The sequence below is a fragment of the Diaporthe amygdali genome (genome assembly GCF_026229845.1).
Source record: "Diaporthe amygdali strain CAA958 chromosome Unknown NODE_20_length_815715_cov_65_842320, whole genome shotgun sequence".
Taxonomy (NCBI): domain Eukaryota; kingdom Fungi; phylum Ascomycota; class Sordariomycetes; order Diaporthales; family Diaporthaceae; genus Diaporthe; species Diaporthe amygdali.
The window spans coordinates 781,363-804,012 of record NW_026517040.1 but is presented as its reverse complement, the minus strand read 5'-3'; the positions used below and the strand labels follow the sequence as shown (position 1 = coordinate 804,012).

At 48.4% G+C, this 22,650-nt stretch overlaps 9 protein-coding genes across 9 annotated transcripts; 7 read left to right on the top strand and 2 right to left on the bottom strand.

Moving 5' to 3' along the window:
- Positions 1-941: 941 nt before the first annotated feature.
- On the bottom strand, positions 942-2,863 carry J7T55_012804 (uncharacterized protein; the record flags this gene model as incomplete). Its single annotated transcript, XM_053145469.1, has 7 exons — positions 942-1,225; positions 1,305-1,595; positions 1,660-1,954; positions 2,008-2,322; positions 2,403-2,440; positions 2,504-2,545; positions 2,779-2,863. The coding sequence occupies 7 exons, from the start codon at positions 2,861-2,863 to the stop codon at positions 942-944; spliced, it is 1,350 nt and encodes a 449-aa protein (XP_052992194.1).
- A 388-nt stretch (positions 2,864-3,251) lies between these two features.
- On the top strand, positions 3,252-3,777 carry J7T55_012803 (EthD domain-containing protein; the record flags this gene model as incomplete). Its single annotated transcript, XM_053145468.1, has 2 exons — positions 3,252-3,404; positions 3,481-3,777. 2 exons carry the CDS (start codon positions 3,252-3,254, stop codon positions 3,775-3,777), a joined length of 450 nt encoding a protein of 149 aa, XP_052992193.1.
- A 923-nt stretch (positions 3,778-4,700) lies between these two features.
- On the top strand, positions 4,701-5,717 carry J7T55_012802 (uncharacterized protein; the record flags this gene model as incomplete). The annotated part of the gene is made up of 2 exons (XM_053145467.1): positions 4,701-5,571; positions 5,674-5,717. 2 exons carry the CDS (start codon positions 4,701-4,703, stop codon positions 5,715-5,717), a joined length of 915 nt encoding a protein of 304 aa, XP_052992192.1.
- Positions 5,718-6,737: 1,020 nt separating this feature from the next.
- Positions 6,738-8,287, top strand: J7T55_012801 (uncharacterized protein; the record flags this gene model as incomplete). The annotated part of the gene is made up of 4 exons (XM_053145466.1): positions 6,738-6,977; positions 7,047-7,571; positions 7,664-8,019; positions 8,116-8,287. The coding sequence occupies 4 exons, from the start codon at positions 6,738-6,740 to the stop codon at positions 8,285-8,287; spliced, it is 1,293 nt and encodes a 430-aa protein (XP_052992191.1).
- A 1,501-nt stretch (positions 8,288-9,788) lies between these two features.
- On the top strand, positions 9,789-12,220 carry J7T55_012800 (PEP5; the record flags this gene model as incomplete). The annotated part of the gene is made up of 9 exons (XM_053145465.1): positions 9,789-10,097; positions 10,192-10,722; positions 10,786-11,001; positions 11,065-11,116; positions 11,234-11,274; positions 11,343-11,478; positions 11,563-11,667; positions 11,738-12,004; positions 12,135-12,220. The coding sequence occupies 9 exons, from the start codon at positions 9,789-9,791 to the stop codon at positions 12,218-12,220; spliced, it is 1,743 nt and encodes a 580-aa protein (XP_052992190.1).
- A 1,422-nt stretch (positions 12,221-13,642) lies between these two features.
- J7T55_012799 (S-adenosyl-L-methionine-dependent methyltransferase) lies at positions 13,643-15,312 on the top strand (the record flags this gene model as incomplete). Its single annotated transcript, XM_053145464.1, has 5 exons — positions 13,643-13,840; positions 13,982-14,235; positions 14,328-14,612; positions 14,746-14,906; positions 14,999-15,312. The coding sequence occupies 5 exons, from the start codon at positions 13,643-13,645 to the stop codon at positions 15,310-15,312; spliced, it is 1,212 nt and encodes a 403-aa protein (XP_052992189.1).
- A 455-nt stretch (positions 15,313-15,767) lies between these two features.
- Positions 15,768-16,653, bottom strand: J7T55_012798 (uncharacterized protein; the record flags this gene model as incomplete). The annotated part of the gene is made up of 2 exons (XM_053145463.1): positions 15,768-15,802; positions 15,873-16,653. The coding sequence occupies 2 exons, from the start codon at positions 16,651-16,653 to the stop codon at positions 15,768-15,770; spliced, it is 816 nt and encodes a 271-aa protein (XP_052992188.1).
- Positions 16,654-17,076: 423 nt separating this feature from the next.
- J7T55_012797 (uncharacterized protein) lies at positions 17,077-18,516 on the top strand (the record flags this gene model as incomplete). Its single annotated transcript, XM_053145462.1, has 2 exons — positions 17,077-17,089; positions 17,351-18,516. 2 exons carry the CDS (start codon positions 17,077-17,079, stop codon positions 18,514-18,516), a joined length of 1,179 nt encoding a protein of 392 aa, XP_052992187.1.
- Positions 18,517-20,626: 2,110 nt separating this feature from the next.
- On the top strand, positions 20,627-21,816 carry J7T55_012796 (transcription initiation factor iib; the record flags this gene model as incomplete). The annotated part of the gene is made up of 3 exons (XM_053145460.1): positions 20,627-20,797; positions 20,852-21,155; positions 21,218-21,816. 3 exons carry the CDS (start codon positions 20,627-20,629, stop codon positions 21,814-21,816), a joined length of 1,074 nt encoding a protein of 357 aa, XP_052992186.1.
- Positions 21,817-22,650: the final 834 nt, after the last annotated feature.

Here is a 22,650-nt window from a genome sequence, read left to right as displayed (position 1 = left end):
TTAAATTCTTTTAATTATATAATAATTTATTAATATTTATAGAGAATACTTATAATAAATATAAGTTTATAAATATAAATAAATATTAGTATAGCTATTTTATAAAAAGTATATATAAATAATATATAAATTCTAAAATAATAAACTATTTTTTTTTATATCTAACTATTTATAATTGCTTTTATAACTATTAATTAGTATTAGCTAAGTTATATATTCAAATATAATGCATATTTAGGGATATTAGTATTTATTTAAGTATAAGTTGCTTACTTAGTTATAAGAAGCAGCTAAAAGCTATATCCCTCTAAGGCCTACTTATAGCCATAAACCCAACAAACTAATCAGCTTACTACAAACGCTAACGCTACAATTTACACAATAATGATAATAAGATGCATTTACCTGTAATCTAACTAAGGACTTTTCCTAAATTTCAGATTGACGAGAAAGTAAAGGTGGTATTTTCAAACAGGGAACACCCTCGTTTCGGTCCTTGCAACATCACAGATAGAAACGTTTGGAAATTGGGAGCCGAAATCCGAGCGGATGGTGTATTCCGATATAAGCTTCAGGTGTTCCTTAGGAATCTATGACAGGTTGATTTCTACACGGTTTGTCAAAATTAACGTGGATATCCCCGAGGCTGAATCTCTCTCATGGGCTTACCTAGTAGAAATGTACCCTAATCTCCAAATTAACATATCACGGTCACCTTATGGTGAAATTAAGCCCTTCGGCTTAGCTCAAAACGATGGGTGAGTGCCAACTTACTAAGATACTGGCAGACAACCCCCCCCCCCCCGGATTATTCTCTGGATGTCATTTCCCGTCTATCACTGAGATGGAGACTAGAATTGATTGAATTTGTTCTATGTATGTGCGTCGAGTGTTCAATGAAACGAAGCTTCCTCAGTTCTTCTCTTTTGACACTTGCAACTCTAATTACAAGCGGCAGTATCTGTCTGCTTCTCATGGTTCGGCACCTTTACTGGCTTCCATCCGATTTTAAAGATTAGACTTTCCTTGATCGCCTTGGAATTGCTTGCCTGGCGAGCTTGCTCAAGCGACAAGTGTACTTCCCTTGAGCCTCTGGGTTTCATCTCGTTCTCATAAGCGTCGATTGCATCTTTCAATGTATGCTGCTGGGTAATCTGAACTGACTTGATTGCGTCGACGAGATGTGCGGCGTCTTGCATGGCATTGTTAAGCCCCTGGCCACGCTCTGCAATCAGTCAGTCCTTCTTTTGATCACTCTGAAATGGGATAAGGCCTCGCGTGATAGACACGGCGTCTTGACTTACGAGGTACCATTGAGTGAGCCGCATCGCCTGCGAGAGTGACCCGTCCACCGCGATTGTCCCAAGGCATGTTAGGCGCCCATTGCTGCCCTGGATAGACAGGAATGGTGTCTTCTTCACCTAATTTAAGTCCTGCTGTGCGGAATGGCTCGCAAAAAGACGAAATGAATGATTTATAGTACTTCACGCGTGTCTTCATATCTTGAAGGTCTTTAGCATATGGTGGGCCCCACCAACCGATATAATTCTGGAATTTCCACGAGGTCGCATCTTCTGGATCAGCGATATCTAGTGCTGCTCGTGTGATCACAGTTAGTTAAGGTGCTCCCGCAAGTATGTTTCGGCTGTAAGAACATACCTGCAAGGATGGCATTTCCGGGACGCTCTGGGTGTGCAGCTATCTTGAAGATAGGGTGCAGAGTCTGGAGAAGATGAGCCTCATCGACTGTGTAGCCACCAAGTGGGAAATTGATCATGGTGAGGTCGACTGGCTGGAGCTTAGCGGCCTCAGCACCCACGAGGAACTCGCGGACTATAGAATGAGACCCGTCACATCCAACAACAAGGTCACCTGACTCCGAGGTCCCATCGCGAAACTTAGCCGTGACATTTCCTTGGGGACAAACGCTTAAGTGCGAGATGGTCTTCCCAAACTATCCAATCGTATTAGATGAATTCGAATTTTCACATTGTGTGGGAAGTGTACCTCTATGTTCAGGTTTTGGCCTTCGGTCAGAAAACGCCGTAATTTCATGCGGGAAACACGATTTACTCCTTGCATGGGAATTTCGGCTATCACATCACCAGTGAAGGCATCGACGAATGGTACCCCCTTCAAAGACGCATCATGATCATTGAGCCTTGGGTCACATCGCACCTCTTTCAGATGGGTTACGAGATGATCAGGGAGTAGCTTCATGAGGTACTCTTGCCCCCAGTGCAACAACATTCCCCAGTCTCGAGGCCTGTTGTAAAAGTCATACCGACTTTCCCTCTCAAAAATAGTGTACTTTATACCAGCCTAGGTCAAAACTCGGGTGTAAGTTGAGCTTGGGCTAACTTCAAGTCCGCAGAATAGACATTGGCCAGCAATGAACGTACCTGTTCAAGACCGGTAGCAATAGCCAAGCCACAGTTTCCTAGTCCAGAATGTTAAGACTTGAAACATGTGATACTCGTATGCTGCAGATTTTGTCACTTACCACCTCCTATTATGAGGACTTTGAAATCACTCATCGCAATGCCTATAAGTAAGTGGTTATGTTTGGGGATTGAAAAAAAAGGGGGGGGGGTTGTTTTGCAATGCGTGTGTATTGTGTGTGGGTTGCACTGGAAAGACCGCAGAGAGCATCAGCATCAACGAGCTTGGAGATATGAGTTAGTGGGCTTACTTGACATGTTACATGTATTACTCAGATTCCCTGCCTTTAGTCGCGTTCAATCAGAAGGCAAAAGGATCTGCGCGAGGCTCTCGTACCAGACTTGATCATCAATGAACAAAGCCCGAGATCAAGAAAAAGAGACTGCTTGACTTTCCAGCGGTGTTCTGGGTGAAGTTGCATGGCCCGGACAGGATATGTGGGGTATGATCCGTGTAAGCTGAATGGTCAGCCTCAATTGATCGCTTATCGGCAGCCGACTTGCAAGGTGTATTTTCTGCCCAGCAAGCGGGCGTCGGAAGCCGATGATGGGAAGACCCAGGTCGGTCACGAATAATAGAGAACGAAGAAAATGGTCGAGGCAAATTTAGGAAATTTAAAGCTACTGAACTTGAATGCTCATAAGCCTCGTTCAACTGTTTGAATCACTGACTGTTATGGACTCCCCAATTATGTCCAGTGCAGCCTAAGCTTGAGGCTATGTACACTGCTTCTTTTGCATACGCACCGCCACCCTCATCTAAAAACTCGTCCTGCACTGTAAGAATCAAGTTGAACTCAGCGCATAAGAATGGGCAGACCGCCGCGCCTATTCAGCGTGACAATCTGCGCCACGCGCAAGCCAGGAATGGGCGAGGACGAGTACCATCAGTACATAAGCGAGACTCATGCGCCGCTCCTCAAGAAACTCCTGGTTGAAAAGAAAATCATTGATTATACAATGGTATGTATTTTGATAACTTCAACTGGCCACCGGGCGTAAGGCTCAAAGCGCCAAAATAGCTAAGTCCTTGTTCTAGCAACACAATACGTCAGCCCTGATGAAGGATCTACCCAAACTATATCCCAATCTTCCAGTAGTCAACCACTCGCCTTATGATGCACTAGTCACCATTGTTTTCCGGGACCCTCAGGATTACATTGACGTCAAGAATGATCCACATTTTGTGAATGTGGTTAATCCTGACCATAAAAACTTTTCCGGCCCGGAAGGGACACACATGGCGTATGGCTGGTTTGAGAAGCATGTGGCTGAGGGAAGGTTGATTGAGGAAGCCCCAAGAGACTCAGGCTTTCTTTCATGGGATAGAACGTAACTGAAACTGGTAAATCACAGTATGGTTGCTTGGCAAAGAATTCATGTGCTCCTAGACCTTTATATACATTCAGCGGATGTCATTTTGATTCAAGGACTTCACACGTTTGCGAGTTGACTTGGAGTCAGCTTGCTTGAATGCATGTCATGTCATAGCACCACACCCTTTTGACTTCTGCCATATTGTTCGTTCCGTTCCCGGCTCAGGGAGGTGCCTAGGTTGTTCTCATGTGCTATTTTTCGCTAAGCACTCCACCCAGGTCCCAGACGCTGGATTGGACTCGAAGAATTGCTAACGGTCTGAAAAGCACAGCCAGGCTGAACCGTAATGAGACCAAAATGGCACACAAAGCGTCCAGAAATCTCACGTAGTACAGCTTTCGAGACACATTTCTCCTTTCTCTGGCAGACTCCTTTGATACTCATACGTGACCCAAGAGAGCGGGAGTAAATCTGATTGTGATGAGATGAGCAAAGATACATTGTAATTAATGCCAACCGTATGGACTATGCCATGTCCTGCCGAATCAATTTTTCGCTGGGCTATGTGATGTTCAAATGCAATTATGACTACATAATCATGTTACTTATTCAGATATATCATACGCAGCTCGTTCGACTGAGGCTGCACTCGGGTAAGCAGTTCGTCGATCCAATCAGGCCATATCAAACTCGACCCTGACAACCAACGAAGATAACCGAGATAACCAGAGGACGCGGGGCCGTCCCACGCCTGCTCGGCGCCCGGACAGCGCAAAAATATGAGCTGAGAAATCTACCTCCGAACCATTGTGCATCTACCAGTTTCCATGATTTGCAGCTGAAAGCAAGTCGACTACTTGCAAATAGTAATACTTTCTTACTCATTGACGATGATAATCAAGCGGCGGACTCATCAGGTATCGAGTCTTTGCATTATTCACTATGGCTGTTCTCCACACCGTTTGGGCCGAGGGATTTGCGCGATGTTCCAGGAAGACTCACACAATCTGGCTCAAATACAACCTTAAAGCAGCAGGTCGGCATCACTTTTCACACCTGTCAACACCAGCTGTATCAGAAGCAGCGAGCGCGGGTGCACGATACCGACCCGAAGATATCCGATTTCCTGCATACAGAGGGCACTGCGCCAAGATCTCGGTAATCAATGGCGCAACAACACAAATGCTGTCTAGCTTGCTCGTTCACCCTGCACCGACTTCAGCCGCTCAGAAATACACGCGTCTAGCCAGCTACAGCTTCTTAATAGAGTCGCGACATCGGCTGCAGAAGGTCTTGTTCGATCTCGCTTTCATGAAAGACTTGTTCACTCGCATGCCTCCCGCACTTAAGGCCATGCTTGGTGGGGGGCCTAATGCCGTGGATCCCGTCATGAAGATAGAAAACCTCTGTGACATACCGGACACGCTCCGAGCACATGGGCACGACCTTGCCGAAATCAGTAGCATCATTTGGTCGCATGCTCACATAGACCATGTCGGAGACCCATCGGTCTTCCCACCAAGCACAGAATTGGTTGTCGGCCCCGGGTTCAAGTCTAATTACATTCCCGGCTACCCTGCGAATCCTGATGGCATGGTCCTGGACAGTGCCTTCCTGGGTCGCTCTGTTAGAGAGCTGGAATTTGGAACAGAAAACCCCGCCATGGAGAATATTGGCGGGTTTCGCGCCGTGGACTTCTGGGGCGACGGATCGTTTTGGGTCCTTGAGTGCCCTGGCCACACCGGACATCACATTGGAGCCCTTTGCCGCACAACTCCGAGCTCTTGGGTATTCATGGGGGCTGACTGTTGCCGTAAGTATTATACTAGGCATAATGCAATCCTCCAGCCTTGGATTCTACTTTTGTCACTTACCCGAGTCGCTGACACGAAGAATTGAAGACAGCGTAGCACAGTTGAGGCCAAGCCAGTTCAGGCGACTGCCACCAACTCTTCCTAGCACCATGCTGAGCCAAGCAGGATCGCACCATGCGAAGCCGTGTCCGTGTGCACAATTATTGCGTCTTCTACGTACTGGTGATAAGAGTGACAAGGCAATTTATGAGCTAGCACCGTTGCTTCAAGAAGACACTGTTGAAGCTCAGAAAACGCTTCAGAAGCTGAAAGCTTTCGACGGTCGAGAAGACGTTATGGTGATTCTCGCACATGATGCGTCTTTCCTAGATATTATAGACTTTTTTCCACGCAGTATCAATGACTGGATGGTCAAGGGCTGGGCAGATCAGGCGAGATGGCTATTTTTGCAAGATGTGGCTCGATCGTGACAGCCTTCGGACAGGCAGGTAGTAGAGACATGCACTGAAACCTTGAACATACACACTCGTCAGAGTAAATGGGAATCCTCGATATATTCAATTGCTCTTCAACTATTTCTTCTACACCACCTCTCATTGAGAACTTATATGCAGTGTCCATAGCAGCAATGCGCCAGGTGTATCCAGGTCTTTTACTGTGGATACTTGCTGACTGATGGCCGTATTAGGACTTCAGAGTAGCCAGCTGTGCGTACTCATGCCCACGGCTGATCACTACCTGCTGCCATCAAATAAATGTCATGATCTACAGGGGTATAATTGAACAGACTTCATGGTCTTCGTTGGATTGGGCCATAGGTTGTTTAGGAACTCGGATTTTCAATCAGCGTCGTGCCCAGGCGCTTGAACCTTGGACGTGGCGGCCGGACACCGGCATCCGACCGTCAATGTCAGTCGCCGCACGGCCGGAACGCGATTTCTGTTAAGTCGGCTGTCCAGAAGGGTAAATGGCTCGGAAAGTGCCAGCACAATATATTTCCACGCCTCTAACGCAGCTTCGCTACCTCAAGTTCCAGAGGTTGGCGAGGTACATCTGTCGGGGCCACGTGAGCAATTTGAGAAAGGAATATATCACAGCCACACCTGAATTGTTGGCTTGGAAATTTCCTCCAGCAACACGGAGTCAATTCGAACCAAGAGTCACAATGGCCACCATTCAAGAACTTGGTGAGAGAATCGCGCGGAACTCAGCTCTGGTCAACAAGTGGCTGGCCAGCAAAAAATGCAAAACTCCATCCTTCGATCGCGATGCAGACCAAGAATTCCCTTCGACGGCAGATTCGCTCGAAATAGAAGCTGCACGTCTCGCAATCATAGATGATACGAGTGCTCTGCATGATTTGACCATTGGTCCTGGTGAGGTCCTACGTCGACTCTGCTGGGGTGTAAGTCATCTTTATTTCACCAATAATTACAAGTAGTCTTTACTAAAAGGAAGCCGGACATGACAACAGTCCATTGACAACTCAGTGCTTCAATGTATCTACCATTTTGGAATCCTCGACACTGTCCCCATCAATGGCAGTGCAACCTATAAAGATATCTCGTCCCAAATCGGTCTCGCGGAACCTCAAATCAAGGCCATCATACGCCAGGCGGCTGTCAATCGTGTGATGCGCGAAGTGGACGGCAGCAATGGAACTCGAGTAGAGCACACAGCCTCGTCCGCACTTCTCCTTCGCAATCATGTCATGAGAGATTGGTACGGGCATTGTGTGGAAGAGATGTTTCCCGCCGGAGCCAAGCTCGCCGAGGCTCTTGAGAGATACCAGGGTAGCAAGGCCCCTGAGGACAGCGCATTCAACTTGGCTTTCAACACGAGAGATCCGATCTACAAATTTCTTGAACAGCACCCGGAGCGTCAAGCTCGTTTCTTTGGTGCGATGGAAGGAGTGGGCAAAGACCCGGGTCATGATCTCAGACACGTCGTCACTGGCTATCCCTGGGCCAAGCTAGGCAATAATGCTACTGTCGTGGATGTAAGTCCAACGGATAACCCAAAACCTATGATCTCAGCTACTGCTTGAGAGTACAAGTGAGACTCGAGCTGCTGACAAAAGCCGGGATCCAGGTTGGTGGCTCTTCCGGCTTCCTCAGCATCGCCCTGGCTGAAAGCCACCCAAATCTTACAAAATTGGTAGTCCAAGACTACAAGCATACGGTTGAAGAGGGAGCCTCTCGGCTACCCTCACACTTGTCTGAACGGGTACAATTTGTGCCACATGACTTTTTTCAGCCGCAACCCACACCCAGGGCGGACGTGTATGTGCTGCGTCATATTTGTCACAATTGGTCGGTAGAAAATTGCGCCGGCATTCTGCGCCAGATTGTCCCAGCTTTGAAGCCCGACAGCAAAATATTGCTTGTTGAGGTTGTCGTTACGCCCTCCAACGTGGAAGAATCCAAGGTAGCCGAAAGATACATGAGGTACGTCGCGCTTTCTTTGCTGGGTATTTGTCTCTTACGGCCGTGAACGGCTGCATCAATAATTAGAATGCTTCTTGGTTGACTCAGTACGCTTAGGAACGTGGACGTCACAATGCTCCAGATGCTGAACACCCAGGAGCGGAGCCGAGAGGAGTGGCAGGATGTTGTAAACGCAACTGACCCAGCGTTGGAGATTACTGGTATCTACAAGCCAAAAGGCAGCTGGGATTCCATTATTGAGATTTCACCGAAGACCTTGCCGAATTAGAGCAATCGTCGATCCATAGATTATGACTTGCAATAGGAATGTTCTCAACTATCTGAACTTTCCTCATCTCTTCCACCACGGTGAAACAAAATATAGATAGGGTCAATTGGCTTTAACAACGGCCCTTTTTCTTTCTCTTTCTTTTTTCTAAAGGAACAATGGAAGCTGGACTCCCAGTTTTGGTACTACGTCCCTAGAAAACAAGAGTACGGGCAATTGGCAGCAAGAATATCTGCACAAGGGCATAGTCATATGGGACGGTAACATATTAAGTGATCTGTATCACACTTGGAGCCGTAAACCACGAGACTTCGTCTAACACCGTAGGTTCAGACGGATTATACGAGTTTGCCAGCTCGCCAATCCGCAGTACCATCATCTAACATCGTACCAAGTCTGTAGTCATGACCACTAGAGTGGCACTCAAGTGAAGTGCAAGGATTTAATACTACTGAAAAATGTTTGAATTAGACGATGGCTCGCCTTCGTGCCTGTCCTGCCTCTACAAAGGCGTCATCTCAAACACAAATCTCGTCACCACGGAAATATGGACTCATCCTCGAGTGTTCAGACGCATTTGCACAATATTTCATAATAAGCAACTAGTGACCCTTTTGCTTTCTCGGCTTGGACACTCCTACCAGCAGGGACCCCTGATGCCTGCTAGGTCGACCCATTAGCTCACGCTATCCCGCATTTACCGATGCTCTACTCTTTCTATTCCTTTGAGCTCGAAAAGCTTCTCTCAGCCAACACTTAAGCGAGGGAAGTGAGCTCGTTTGTGCATATTACCCTCTGCCTCATTGGACTTAGAGGCTCCACCGCGGGCCGAGGTGGCTCGATGTCACGGTTTGATTCCGGACTTATTCTCCGTGCGACTAAGTGAAGTCAATGGCACAAGCCCAAAGAAGGTAGCAGAATGCGAGCTCGTAGATAGAAATTCACCCTGCACGGCACCAATCATTACTAGGTATCCTACATTCTGGCTCGATAATCTCAAGCCAGACTCGGAGCTGGAGAAGCTTAGCAGTCTTCGCCGAAAGCCGTGCTTCAAATCTGCCTGCTTTCTAATAATATTGACGGCCTGTTCCTGTACTTTATCCATATCCGCGGCAACGCGGCACGGATCCTCAGCCAAGGCTAGCATTCATGCGTTCAGCAATCCGGCCTCCGGCGACATCTAGAGATCAAGGGATAGGGGTCAATTGGGCACAGAGAGCGCACAGATGTTCGAGCTCTCACTATCAAGTCGAATAGTCAAAGCAAGAGCAGCAGCGACCAGCGCGCATGGCGCTGGCAAGCCCGGAAAATGAGTATGTCTTTTGAAACACTGGGTCGCTACGGAGCAGACGGCGCAACTACGACTTTCAAATTTCGGCATGGGTAGGCCAGGCTACATATTGATGTCTTATATCTCGAATGTAAACTTGTTCGAGATGGAGAGTACCAGTCCTGTCTACTCACACCTCATCTTTCCCAAAACACCTCATCCGCATGCAATATGTCTCGTCCAGATGATGGTCCAATGAGAACTGAAGTGGAAGACGCTTTCAGGCATGCTGGGGCGAGACCTCCACCCCTCAACCTTGTGAAGGACTCGGCCCAGGAGCCCAAGAGCCAGTCTACAGATCTCACACCAGCAACTGCCATCGATTCTTCGATTAAGAAAACAAGTAGTGGAGAATACGACAGTGGCGAATCTTCTCCTGATATCCCGATCCGTGGTGTTTCGACTTTAACATACCTTGCCACGTTTGCCTGCAACCTGATTTACCTGGCTCAGACTTGGTGCCTCGTTGGAGTCGGTTTAGTGAGTGTTCGGTACCTCCTTGCCGTTCTCATACAGCATTGATTCCGGCTTGTAATGCACGCAATGGCTGACATTCTTTTCCGTGCTTGCGCAGCTGGGGATCACTATCACAACCCAATTTAATGCAGCTGCGCAAACTTCCTGGCTGACAACAAGCATTGCCATTTGCCTTGCTGTATTAGGCCCCATCTTCTGCCATATTGCCGACTACTGGGGCCGTAAATGGCTCTTGGTACTAATGGGTTCTTTTCTTGGGACTGCGGGTGCACTCATCCTTGCTCGAGCTACGAACATAGGCATGGCTCTAAGTGGAACATGCCTCATCGGAATCTCTTTTGGTGGTCAGCCCGTCCTACATGCCGTGGCCTCAGAAGTGTTGCCTAGGCGCTGGCGTGGCTGGTCTCAGGGCGCACTTATGTGTTTCAGCTGTGTTGGTGCGTTCGTGGCTCTCGTTGTCGGCGGTCTTTTTAGCCGATCTGGTGGTCCTGATGGATTTCGATCTTACTTTTACATTGGCGCAGCACTTTATTTCATCGCCGGTACACTGCTCCTCTTCGTTTACCGGCCAAGCCCCAGAGATCTACAAACTCTCCCTTTGCGAGAGAAATTGTCGAAGTTAGACTGGGTAGGATATGGGCTTCTAATGGGCGGTCTCGTGTTATTTTGCGTTGGACTTTCTTTCTCACAGAATCCTTATCCTTGGTCAAGTCCAGTGGTCTATGTACCATTCGCGGTTGGTATATTTTTAATGGCCTGCCTCGGATTTTACGAGTGGAAAGTGAAAACGGATGGCATTTTGCACCATGGCCTCTTTGAGAAGTCCCGCAACTTTCCGCTGACCCTTGTATGTCTCTTCTGCGAGGGTCTTGCTTTCATGAGTGCCAATGCCTATCTTGCTAGCGAGGTTCGTCTTCGGTCCTTCACATGTTTGTCTGATAATGATAGCCAGTAACTGACATTCTTCCAGATATCAACACTATTTGCAGCGGACCCAGTTATGACTGGCATCAACTATGGCGGTGAGTATTGTCTGCAGAAATCGACGTCTGTTTAATTTTCTGAATGACTTGTGGCTTGGAACAAGGTAATTACTCACAGGTATCCAGTTGCATGGCTTTCTGCTGCCGCATCTTCAGTCGTGGCCGGCGCAATATGCACCGCGACGAAGAAAGTCCGCGTAAGCCCACATCCAAGAAAAGAAAAACTCCTCAATACGGTCTAGACCAGCTGATAATTGTACAAAAGAGTATAACTCTGACTGGATTCATAATGTTCACAATCTTTTTCGCGTTGATGGCTTCCGCCGGTGCACAGTCCAGGGAGGAGGTCTGGGCATATCCGATTTTCCTCGGACTAGGGCTTGGTGTAGTCACCAGCACACGTGAGTCCGTTCCGGGAGAAGAAAAGAACGTCACAGATTCAAAAAAGAGAGCTCTCTGGATCATAGGCTGATAATCTGGTAAAGTTGTGACAACCGCACAGTTATCGACTCCTCCTGAGCTCATCGCTAGCGCAACGGGTATCATCATAGGCATTCGAGCCTTGGGAGGTAGTGTTGGTATTCCGATTTGTAAGTCAAATCTTGAACTGAGCAATTTCATACCAAAACTCTGATCGATCTCGTGCTTTGCTATCATTAGACACAGCCGTATACAACAATCAATACTCGCGCGGTTTTGTTGCTGTGGCAGAAGCAGCCACCAAGGCCGGCCTCTCTGCGGAGACTGCTCAGCAATTTGCTATGGTTCTAATGCAAACGTCCGGAAATAGCAGTGCCGTGGCTTCCCTTCCGGGAATGACATCAGAGATCATTGATGTTGGTTCCATAGCGAGACTTGATTCTATTGCCCTAGCGTATCGATATATTTGGATTACTGGTATACCTTTCATGCTGATGGCCACCACAGGTATGTGTTATAGATCGTCAGCTCTCCACACATTGTTCGTAGTATTGACACTTACCAAGCCTCCTACTTCATCATCGACCATAGAGAGGAATTCAACCACCGTGTTGACACACCTCTTCCTCACTAACAGTGGAGCAAAGCCGGAGGTTGACAGAGCAAGACTTTCACAACCGTGCTTTTGCGGCTCAAATCATTTTACAAGCCAAGGAATACTGAGTTTATTTCAATTCACGTGAATGCGAGGAGCATCTGATGTATGCACTATATTATGTTCCATGCTATGGTCAACAGCGAGGAAGAATTCCCTTTTATCCTGTCTTCGAAACGTATGCTGAAAGCGAGCTTAACTAGTTTCCAGGCGCATTTCAAGCTGCTAAGAGCAGGTTTTGGTTATACTCATTCTCAGATTGATCGGCAAGAGTATTAGTAACGGCAGTGCATGGCAGCATAGACCTAAATGTGTTCTGTATTACACGACAATTCCATTCCCTGTCACTTTCCCGGTTCTTATACTTTGTAGATGAGAATTCTAGAGTGTGGAGTCTTGCATTCGATGTTTGGAGCAGGCGAAGCTGAAGCCTCTGCGCGATGTGTGATGGACTTACCACTTTGGTATTCCAGCCTGAAGTGAGGCAGGCCGAATCAGCAGAGGCTGAGGCCGAAGCGACTGAAGTTATGTGCTTTTCGGTGCCCATTAAGTATAAAAACATCTTCGTTCTCTGTGTGTCTTTCATTCTTTCTATGGAAGAGAAGTGTTGCTGTAGATAACTTACTGCTTGGACCTCGGGGCAGCATGTTTAAACTTCAGATACTAATTGACTCCGGATGCTGATCTTTGAAACGCTTCCTGCATCTGATAATTACCTAGTTATTTATCTCCAATTACCAATCGCCACTTGCCTCATTTAGTAGCCCATATCTATTGTCCTTGAAAAAAGTACAAAGGTAAGCGCAATACAATTTGATTCCGATCTTCCGAAGATACACCCACTAGACTAATCTACCTAAACCCCATCATCATGGTGGAGTTCTATACGCGGTTGCAGCCGAGGATGAAAGACACGCCACCTCCCAACGAACTTTGACCAGCCTCTAAACCTAGAATAATTTCAAATATAACTCTCCTCTTATGTTCAAAATTGTGTGCGCGCAATAATCTAAGCTCGGCGCTCCTCGGCGTCCGAACTCCAGCATTTGATCCATGTTGGTGTTATTCCTGCGAGTTCCCCACGGCAAGCCTTACATTGCAAGGGCCTTTACAATTCGGCCAACGTAATTCTGGCTCTGTAAAGACGACTTTTTTTTCTTAGGAGCACGGCATCAGGCAAAGCGCTAGAGCTTTACAATCACACATCTGCTTACAACGTGCAGTAACCTTCGGGAAACCTTAGTCTAGGATCATTACAGACGCACCATACAACTGTGCGGGGATCGGCTGCCGTGCTCCCAGCCTTCACCGGCTCCTGCTGGCATTAGGTAAAATTGCTTCTTGGTTACCTTTTTGAGTACATGCCAAACCAATGTACTCTGAAGTTTTCGATGATACCATATTCTCGTCTACATATTTCCTACCATCTTCTTCGCCAGAGCGTCATTCCAGTCCGAGCCTTCCCACATCATCCCATAGAGCCAGCGATAATGAATGGGTACAATAATTTAGACCAGCTCACTGAGCAGTTTCAGGCTCTTTGCAACCAAGTCCATGCTGCATTTCAGAATGATTCACAGGACCAACGTTCTCTGGAGAAGCATCGCTTGGCGGCCATCAAAGCTGCTGAAAACACTGTTAAGCTTCTACAGACACACGACGAACTAGCCACACAGCAAACGTGGGTTGTAAGTGGCATGGGCTTCCATCAAGTTCCAAACCCGGAACGATAGAGTGCGATGGGGATCTCCCCTTTTTATCAGCTTGGAAGAGCTTGACATGGAAGTGAAGAAATCCTTGAGGCTAACATACGCATGTTGAGATTACAGCCTCTAGAAATTGTTGGCACAGCAATTGCCTGTGACCTAGGGCTTTTCGCCATCTTGTCGGAGTCAAACGGGCCTTTTACTACTGAGAATGTCGTTAAAAGAGGAGCAAAAGGTGACCCACTTCTCGTTGAGCGAATCCTCCGCTTCTTGGCTGCCCACGGTTTCGTTGATCAGCTGGACTCCGGCGCATACGTCGCCAACGACAAAACCAGGGACTACGCCACAGAGGAACGAGTGGCCAATGTTTGGACAATGTAAGTTTGCCGAAGTAAGGCAGTAACTCAACGGTTCTCCGATTTCTTCAATTCCAAGTCGCCGTCTGTGTCGCTGTGCTAACAATCATGAGGCTCTTTTGCATGAGATCTTACTCAGCCCTGCCGTTCTTCCTCAGAGACATAGACCTCGGGGACTCGACAGATCCGGAAAATTGCTCCTGGCAGTACGGATGGCACACCAAGGAAACATTTTGGCAATGGCTGGAGTCTCACCCAGAAATGTCGCGCCATTTCAACGTCTACATGACGATGACGGCAGCACGAAGTCGCTTTGATGACGACAATTTGTGCGAGCTCTACCCGTTCGATAAGCTATTCAAAGGTTCCCTCACTGAAGACATACTCTTCGTTGACGTGTAAGTCTATTATCTTTGTAGCTGGGTTCTTCTTCGGAGCGTGACTCTATTTTGGGAGTTTCATCTCTCCTATTAATCTCATTCTCCATCACCACCCATCTCATTGCTGACTTGAGAATATTGCCAACGTCAGCGGTGGGGGCTTCGGACAGCAATGTATCAGTCTGCGAAAGTCATTTCCTAGAAGCACTGGACGGGTCATCCTACAAGACCGCCCTAGCGTCGTTGCAAACAGGCGAATTCCTGATGTTGAGGTCATGGAAATTGACATGTTGAAGGAGCAGCCAGTTAGAGGTACGTAAATTTGAAAGCAGCCAGCCTCGAAGGACCCTGGTCCCTCGAATATTCAAGGATTATAACACTTACAACCAATCTTATGAAAACAGATGCCAAAGTATACTACTTCCGTGGAGTGTTGCACGATCACAGTGACGTCGTTTGTCGCAAGTTTCTTGCCAACATCAAGAATGCCATGGGACCATGTTCTAGGTTGTTGATCCATGAGAAACTGGTTGCTGATGTGAATCCAACTACCATGGCTACAAAGTCTGATTTGCTGATGATGTCTGTCTACGCGGCCATGGAGCGCTCTGCTGCTCAAATGAAGCGTCTACTGGAATCTGTAGGTTTCAAAGTTATCGGCAAGCACTCTGGGGTCGGTTCGAGTGAGTGGCACATCATGGAGGCTGTATTGAATTAGCTAGGGATACAAAAACGCTATCTTGATGACTTGAAAGTGTTTATTCTGTTCAAGTCTTTTACTAGGAAACAATATAGGAACTTTTATCATTATACAGTTTAAAGGAAGAGTCATGGATAGCATAGTAGACGCTGATGCTGAATCGTTTTACTCTTTCACGAAGAATAATAGCAACTTTTGTTTGACGAAAGTTTGGTGATACATCGCCATGAATTCACCGTTACTCAGCCTATACAAAAGTGCTACCATCTCCGACTCCACACAGGCAGTGTTCACGCATCAATGATTCAATGTATACTGAATGCGATGCATACACTCGTTCAAGTAAACCATTGCTAGAATCTCGAGTAATCTTAAACGCGAAGAATCGTGAACGTTTCATAGTTACGACAAAACAGAGGTGTTGTAACGCGTTATTCTCTATATTTGAAGCCTTGTCACAGACTCTCACAAATCTAAGGGTAGCCGCCAGTGATAGTGAGAACTTGACCTGTTGAGAACAATTGTGAGTGATATGAGCCATTTCAAATGGATGATGTCTGCGAAGTCGAAATGCTTACCATTTATCCAGCCTCCATCTTCTGACATTAGAAAAGCAACAACTCTGGCAATATCCTCTGGCACACCACAGCGACCAAGAGGCGTGCGGTTGGCGACCATCGTCTCGATAGTCCTGAAAGGCCAATCGGCGGTTGCACCAGGTATGTACCGCCAGGCATTCTCATAGAACATATCAGACACGACACCTCCAGGAGCAATTCCATTCACAGTTATACGACGAGGCCCGAAGTCCGTCGCAAATGCCTTGACCATACCGACAACAGCCAACTTCGATGAGTTGTACAGGGCGTGATCCTTAATTCCAAGCGCACCTGCTGCCAGGGAACTCATAAGAACGACGCGGCCGCCGTCTTGCAGATACTTCCAGGCAGTTTTAGCAACGAAGAACTGGGACTTGGTGTTCAGCGAGAAAACGTAATCGTACTGTGCCTCGGTGATCTCTTCAGTCTTGTCGAAGGACTCGGCACCGCTATTGCTGAAGACAAAATCAATCCTTCCATAGTGACTTGCCGCCTCCTGGAACAGTCTCTCGATCTCAGTCACCTTGGTCACATCGGCTTGTATCGATATCGCAGCATCCTTGGAGCCTGTGACATCCACAATGGCCTTGACTGCATCATCTGCGGCTTGTTTGCTCTTCGCATAATTGATGACGACTTTGCAGCCGCGTCTGGCAAGCTCAAGAGCACAACCACGGCCAATACCTCGGCTTGCCCCTGTGATCAGGGCCACTTTTCCATGCAAAGAGGCTGTCGGAACCAAAACTGGCTGGGAAGACATGATCGAGGACAGAACGAGCCAATGCAGACCTGGTTGAGTCGAGTACGATATGCAATAGAACCCATGTAATGACAGCTATCTCAGAAATGGTGATAATACGGGTGGGTTTTCGGAACTCAACAAAATTATAGTAAATTGAGTTCTTCAACATCACCGCGTTGGGAAAGCTTAAGGTGTACGTGTGGCATGCCTTCGCGATTCGCGCGACGCTTGCTGCCCGGGGCCGTTGTGTGTCCAGACCGGGACCCGGCTGCCGAGTTCAGCAAGCTCCACCGCCGCTCCTTCACGGCTTACAGCATCCCCTCGCGAGCTCGGCATTATCGTGCTTATACCCTCTGGTGTTGGTTTACGTTTCCTTGCTGCTGATTTATAAGCATTTGGATACAGCTGAAAAGATCCTTGCACCCGGGTTCATCAACACACATGTTCACTCCTGGTAAATGATTCTTTTACTCTCTTTCTTTTTCTTTTGAAAGTTTCATCGAGACAACGCATGGGCAGTTTGTTCATCAGCATGTCGGACACATGACAAGACTAATCGATTCTGAATGCCCCTCCTTTGACTTTGTATTATTTATTGGAATGAGAACTCCCCTGACTTTTCACAAACTCTGAAGGCAGACTGTTTATCGGACACTCGGTCCGAATGTTATCTTAGCAAACTACTTTGACTGGCTAAGTCAAATATCGCCAACAGCTGTTAAAGCCTTTACTCCCGAGGACATCTACATCGGCTCCCTAGAAGGTTACCTGGAAGGACTCAATGCCGGTGTCACTTCATATGTGGAACATGCTCACAACAACTGGGACGGTGCCGTGGTGAAGCCGGGTTATCAAGCCGCTGTTGATAGCAAAACCAGAGTCTGGTGGTGTTACGATATTGCTTCACGGCCCGACTTCCCAGTGGAAGAGCAGTGGGGGATAATCAGCGAGATAGCCGCCAAAATCAGTCTAGCAAAAGCCACTGAAGCGGCTACGGAAAGAGTCTGTCTCGGATTATCACTTGATGGTCTCTCTGGTAGCTCATTCGGCGACGCCATCCAGGAAATAGGTGTAAAGGCGAAGCAGCTCGGTGTCCAAGCCTTTACTATGCACCATATGGGAGGCCCCTGGCCGCAAGGCAATAGCTCGGCGGCAAATATGGGGAAGCAAGGCTTACCAGATGCTGGAATCCCTATAATCTTCTCCCATGCTCCATTTCTGACTGATGAAGATATGAGCGCGCTCCGAGAGCACGACATGTTCGTCTCGATTACACCGGAATCAGAATGTCACTTCGGTCACGGACAGGTCACCGGGAAGCTGATATCTGACCATGCTTCTCTTGGCTTTGACACAAGTTGGACCTTCTCCGGGGACATGATCGGCCAAGCACGGTTGTGGCTACAGACAGTCCGCAACAACAGTTACACGAAGACCTTGGTGGAGAAGGAGAAGCTCCCTAACATGAATCCCATGACAGTCGAACAGGCCTTTTTGTTAGCCACTCGTCAGGGTGCGAGAGCGCTGAAGCGTGACGACATCGGTGTTCTGCAAGTCGGGGCCAAGGCAGACCTGGTCGTCTTCTACGGAGACTCCCCAAATATGCTCGGCTGGAGCGATCCTGTCGCGGCTGTGATATTGCATGCTAATCCAGGGGACGTGCAGCACGTTCTCGTCAGCGGAGAGTTCCGCAAGCGAGACTTTGAGCTAGTAGTAGACGTGCCTGGGGGCTGGTCTGGCGTGCGAGATCGATTCGTAGAGGCAGCGCAGCGGATTCAGGTACAGGTGAAAACGCCTCCCTCGCTCCCGGGCAAGTTATGGGGCATCGGTGAATTGGGAGATGTCGAGATCTCAACCACAGCTCGAATCATTGACGGCTAGATTGTTTCCTTGTCCAATTTTGTGCGGTACTATGCATCTGACCAAAGTCTTGCTTCAATCTACTTGGTATCACGTTATGATCCAAATCCATCTTCATACTTGACCAAAATCACAAGCCAGGAGAATTGGCGGAGAAAGGGTTACAATGGTTGGGCAGACCCTCTTCTGTAAAAAGTACGAAGTGGTCTCGCGGAGAAAAAGCGACTGGTCTTTCAAGAGGCTTTGCTATCCCTAGATACTTCCACATGTCTGCACACACCGTATGGCCGTTGTGGTGTTCCCTCTTCTGAGGGCCGGGAAGGAGGAGGAAGGCATCAAAGTCTAAGCTCCCTCGCGTGGGCTGAGGCCCAACAATTGGCATCAAATCAGGACTAGAAGGCCTCAAAGTGTGGCCGGTACATATTTCACAGCTTGTCTGCTCTGAAATTGTGGAGTAATGTTTTTGAATTTTTGGGGAGGAGGAGGCGGGGCGCAGTCGTCTTCCGGAGTGGTTCCCAACCGAAGGCCACAAGGTTGAAATACCTAGCAGATGTCAAACTTATCATTGTATGACATCTGAAGACCAATCTGAGCGCAGATAGTAATTGAGGAAATATGCACTGTTGAAGTCAAGGGACGGTTGTTGGGACGAAATCAAACCAGACAGGCAACTTCCTCAGCATCCACGCCTCGGGGAGCGAGAACGACCACGGCAAGTGTGATATTGAGAGGTTATTTGATGAAATGTAATTGGCAGTAGCGTGAAGGTTTTGTGTTACCCTTGGCCCGCAATACATGATGGCCCCGGGTCAACAGCTTCTCCTTCTCTCTACAAAGCGGTTCGTTCTTCGTGGATGCAGGTTTGGCACCTGGTCAACCTGCTTTGGACGTGGCAGGTGAATTTTGGTGTTTCCAGTGTAAATTGTGCATCAGGATACACAAGCACACGTTCACTCGTGCCGGATTCCCATCTTCTTACTCAAAGTCAACTTCTCTGAAGTGAATGTTCTTGGATTTGTAATTCTGCACGAAGTGAAGCGAAGGTTCGAGGTGAGGCAGTGCTGAGTAATCACGGCCACGGCCGCCAAGGGGTCCGGCCTAGACTGGACTGGCTTGACTCAGCCTCTTGCCAGCCAGGCAGTCAGGCAGGCAGTTCCGTCAGTCACCAGTCACCGGTCACAGCCATCAGTCAGCAAGTCAGCCGCTAGGCTCGGTCCCTCTGAAACCCATCAGTTAACTCTCTGACGCTCCACTCCCAAAGCCTGCCTGACCGGATCCAAACATCATCTTTCCTTCTTACCCATCGTCAGTCGTTCTTTCACTTGCGAACCCGCAACTCTCACCATCGTCTGCCACTTTGGTGCCGTCGATCTTTGAGAACGGTTGACTTGGTTTCTGACCTGCTTTTCTTTCTCGACGGGGACAAAGCGCATCGACTCAGATCGCATTGTTGTTCGTGGAGGACACCTTCACTGGTTGCAGTCAAGGGGGTCGGCGACAAAGCAACAACACACGCGTTTACGCAGTGAACCGACTTCCTCTGCCTTATCTCGAGCAAACACGCTAGCGCTACACGGTTACGTTTCGACTTGCGGAGCGTCAACCTACGGTGGTCGTCGAGTTATCGGCATTCCTCACGAACCTTCCTGTGTTCGACCGTGTTATCTCCATTCAGCACACCGCGGCGCTTCCATCTCGGCGACGGCAACACACGAGGGTGGAGGGTCAAGGCGATAGAGGCTCATAATCAGCAACAACCAGTTGACAGGGCCGTCGCTACCGACGTCCCTGCAAGACCGCCAAGACGCATTCACCACTCTTCCGTTCAGTTGCTACGAACATTCTCTCGAGAAATTCAGAAGACATCCCCGATACCCACATCGTGCAGGTGATCAAGTCGCACAGGGCAGGGCTCAGGAAAGAGAAGAGAGCGAGAAAGAATATATACGTCGCCCAGAAGAGACAGCCCAAGACCTTGCGGTCTCAGCAGACCATCAGCCAGTCCTTCTCGAGTTCGAAGCCGATTAAACAGACTGCGCGAAAGCAAACGGCCAGAACATTGGGAAGAGACCGTGGGGTACTCGGCGAGGTGGTTAACGACTCCTTGTCAGTCACCTTGGGCACCAACACCATGGCGTCTGCAACTTCGGCCACGATGGGTGCCGGAGGCTCCGACGATGACTACAAGGAGAATGACCAAGTCTCTCACATCATGATGTGCCCTGATTGCAAGGAGTTCCCGCCCAATTTGGCCGAGGAGTTTAGTAGCGGTGACATGGTGTGCGCAACTTGTGGGCTCGTGGTGAGTTGGCATCTTGGCTTTGCAGCATACTGATACTGACCGGAGTCGGCACAGGTCGGAGACAAAATCGTTGACACGCGATCTGAGTGGCGTACGTTTGCCAACGATGACACAAACAACGATGATCCTTCGCGTGTCGGTGACGTTGGCAACCCTCTCTTCGAGGATACCGTCGCGACGTTGCAGACCTCAATTGGCAGCGAGGGTAGCAACTCGTTTCATTTGATGAAGACGCAGCAGAAGACAGTTGAGAAGGGAGCGAAGAACCTCAAGGAAGGTTTCTCGCAGATCAAGACCCTCACCGATGCTCTCCAAGTTGGCAACAACGTCCGCGACACCGCCATGCACATCTTCAAGCGTATGTACACCAATCCTTGATTTTAGAAAATTTTGAAAAGCTTTACTCACATCCAACAAAAGTCGCCGATGAGAAGAAATTCTTGAAGGGCAAGCCCCAGGAAGCTGTCATTGCAGGATGCATCTTCGTCGCGTGCCGTCAAGGCGGTGTCGCCAGAACCTTCCGAGAGATTTTCAACCTGACCCGCGTTTCCAAGAAGGAGATCGGCAGGGTCTTCAAGCTCCTAGAGAAGTTCTTGGTCGACATTCAAAACGAGGGCGACAAAATTGGCCATAGCGCTGTATCCACCGTCCACAGCTTTGAGCAGCGAGGTTCGACTAATGCGGAGGATCTCGTCCGCCGATACGTTTCTCAGTTGGGCGTCCGCAATCAGTCCGAAGTCGAATCTGTCGGCATGCTTATCGCGAAGAAGACTGGACAGGTTAGCACCCTGGCCGGACGCTCTCCTCTGTCGGTTGCTGCGGCCTGCATCTTCATGGCTACCCACTACTTGGGTGAGGCCAAGACATCCAAGGACATCGCCGTGGTGGCTGGTGTGAGTGACGGTACTATCAAGACCGCCTACAAATACCTTTACGCCGAGAAGGAGTCCTTGCTCGACGCGGAGGCTTTTCAGAAGAGCCGTGGCCGGGGTAAGATCGAGAAGTTGCCTGCTGCATAGGTTGACGAGGCAACTCGATCCCTTTGTGTCAAGGCTCCAACGCCTGAGCCTTCCTTCGTCGCGAGTCACATCCCGCTTGTGAGCTCGAATCTGAGGTGTCAGTACCTTGTTGATCCGTCGAACCAGTCACCCACAACTGGGCTGACTGGACGCACTCGTTACATCACGAATATTCAATCGTCCGCCGCCCGCCGACGTGAATGATCCAGTGAAAGAGAGGGGCATCAGTACGGTCATGATACGTCTGAGTTTCATCGCACTGAATTCGCTCGCCGGTTTCATTTGGAAGGGTGTTTGCCTAGCCTGCATGGTCATCGGTTGGTATTGCGAGGAATGATCAAGATTGGGCCAAAGAAGAGGTCAGCTACACATCAGGCATTAGGTACAGCAGATGAATTACTCATTTAGCAACACCTTTGCTCCTGCTTGTGACTAACTTATCCTGGACCTTTTTGGCTTGATGTGAGAGCCAAGATAACACATGTCGTCCTGCTAATGTGTCCTACAGAAAGTAAATTCTTATCGAAATGCCCACAGTAAGGTAGGTACCTTTTTGCTCATTTCTGGCGCCCTAGATATATAAACCCCCCTGTAAATGCTACACTTGAATACAAAACACACAAACATCAATATCTCATAAAAACGGTCCGAGTGACTGCCGTATAAATGTTTTTACAGTAACCGCTGCGCCCTGACTGAGTAAGTGACATCTACACCAAAAAAACAATAAGGAAGAACATAGATTTGTTTGTGTAAGACTTGAGCATTACTTTAAAAGGCATGTTGCCTCAAATCCAAGCAATCCGCTTTTAATTGTGTATTCGCCGTCGTCCC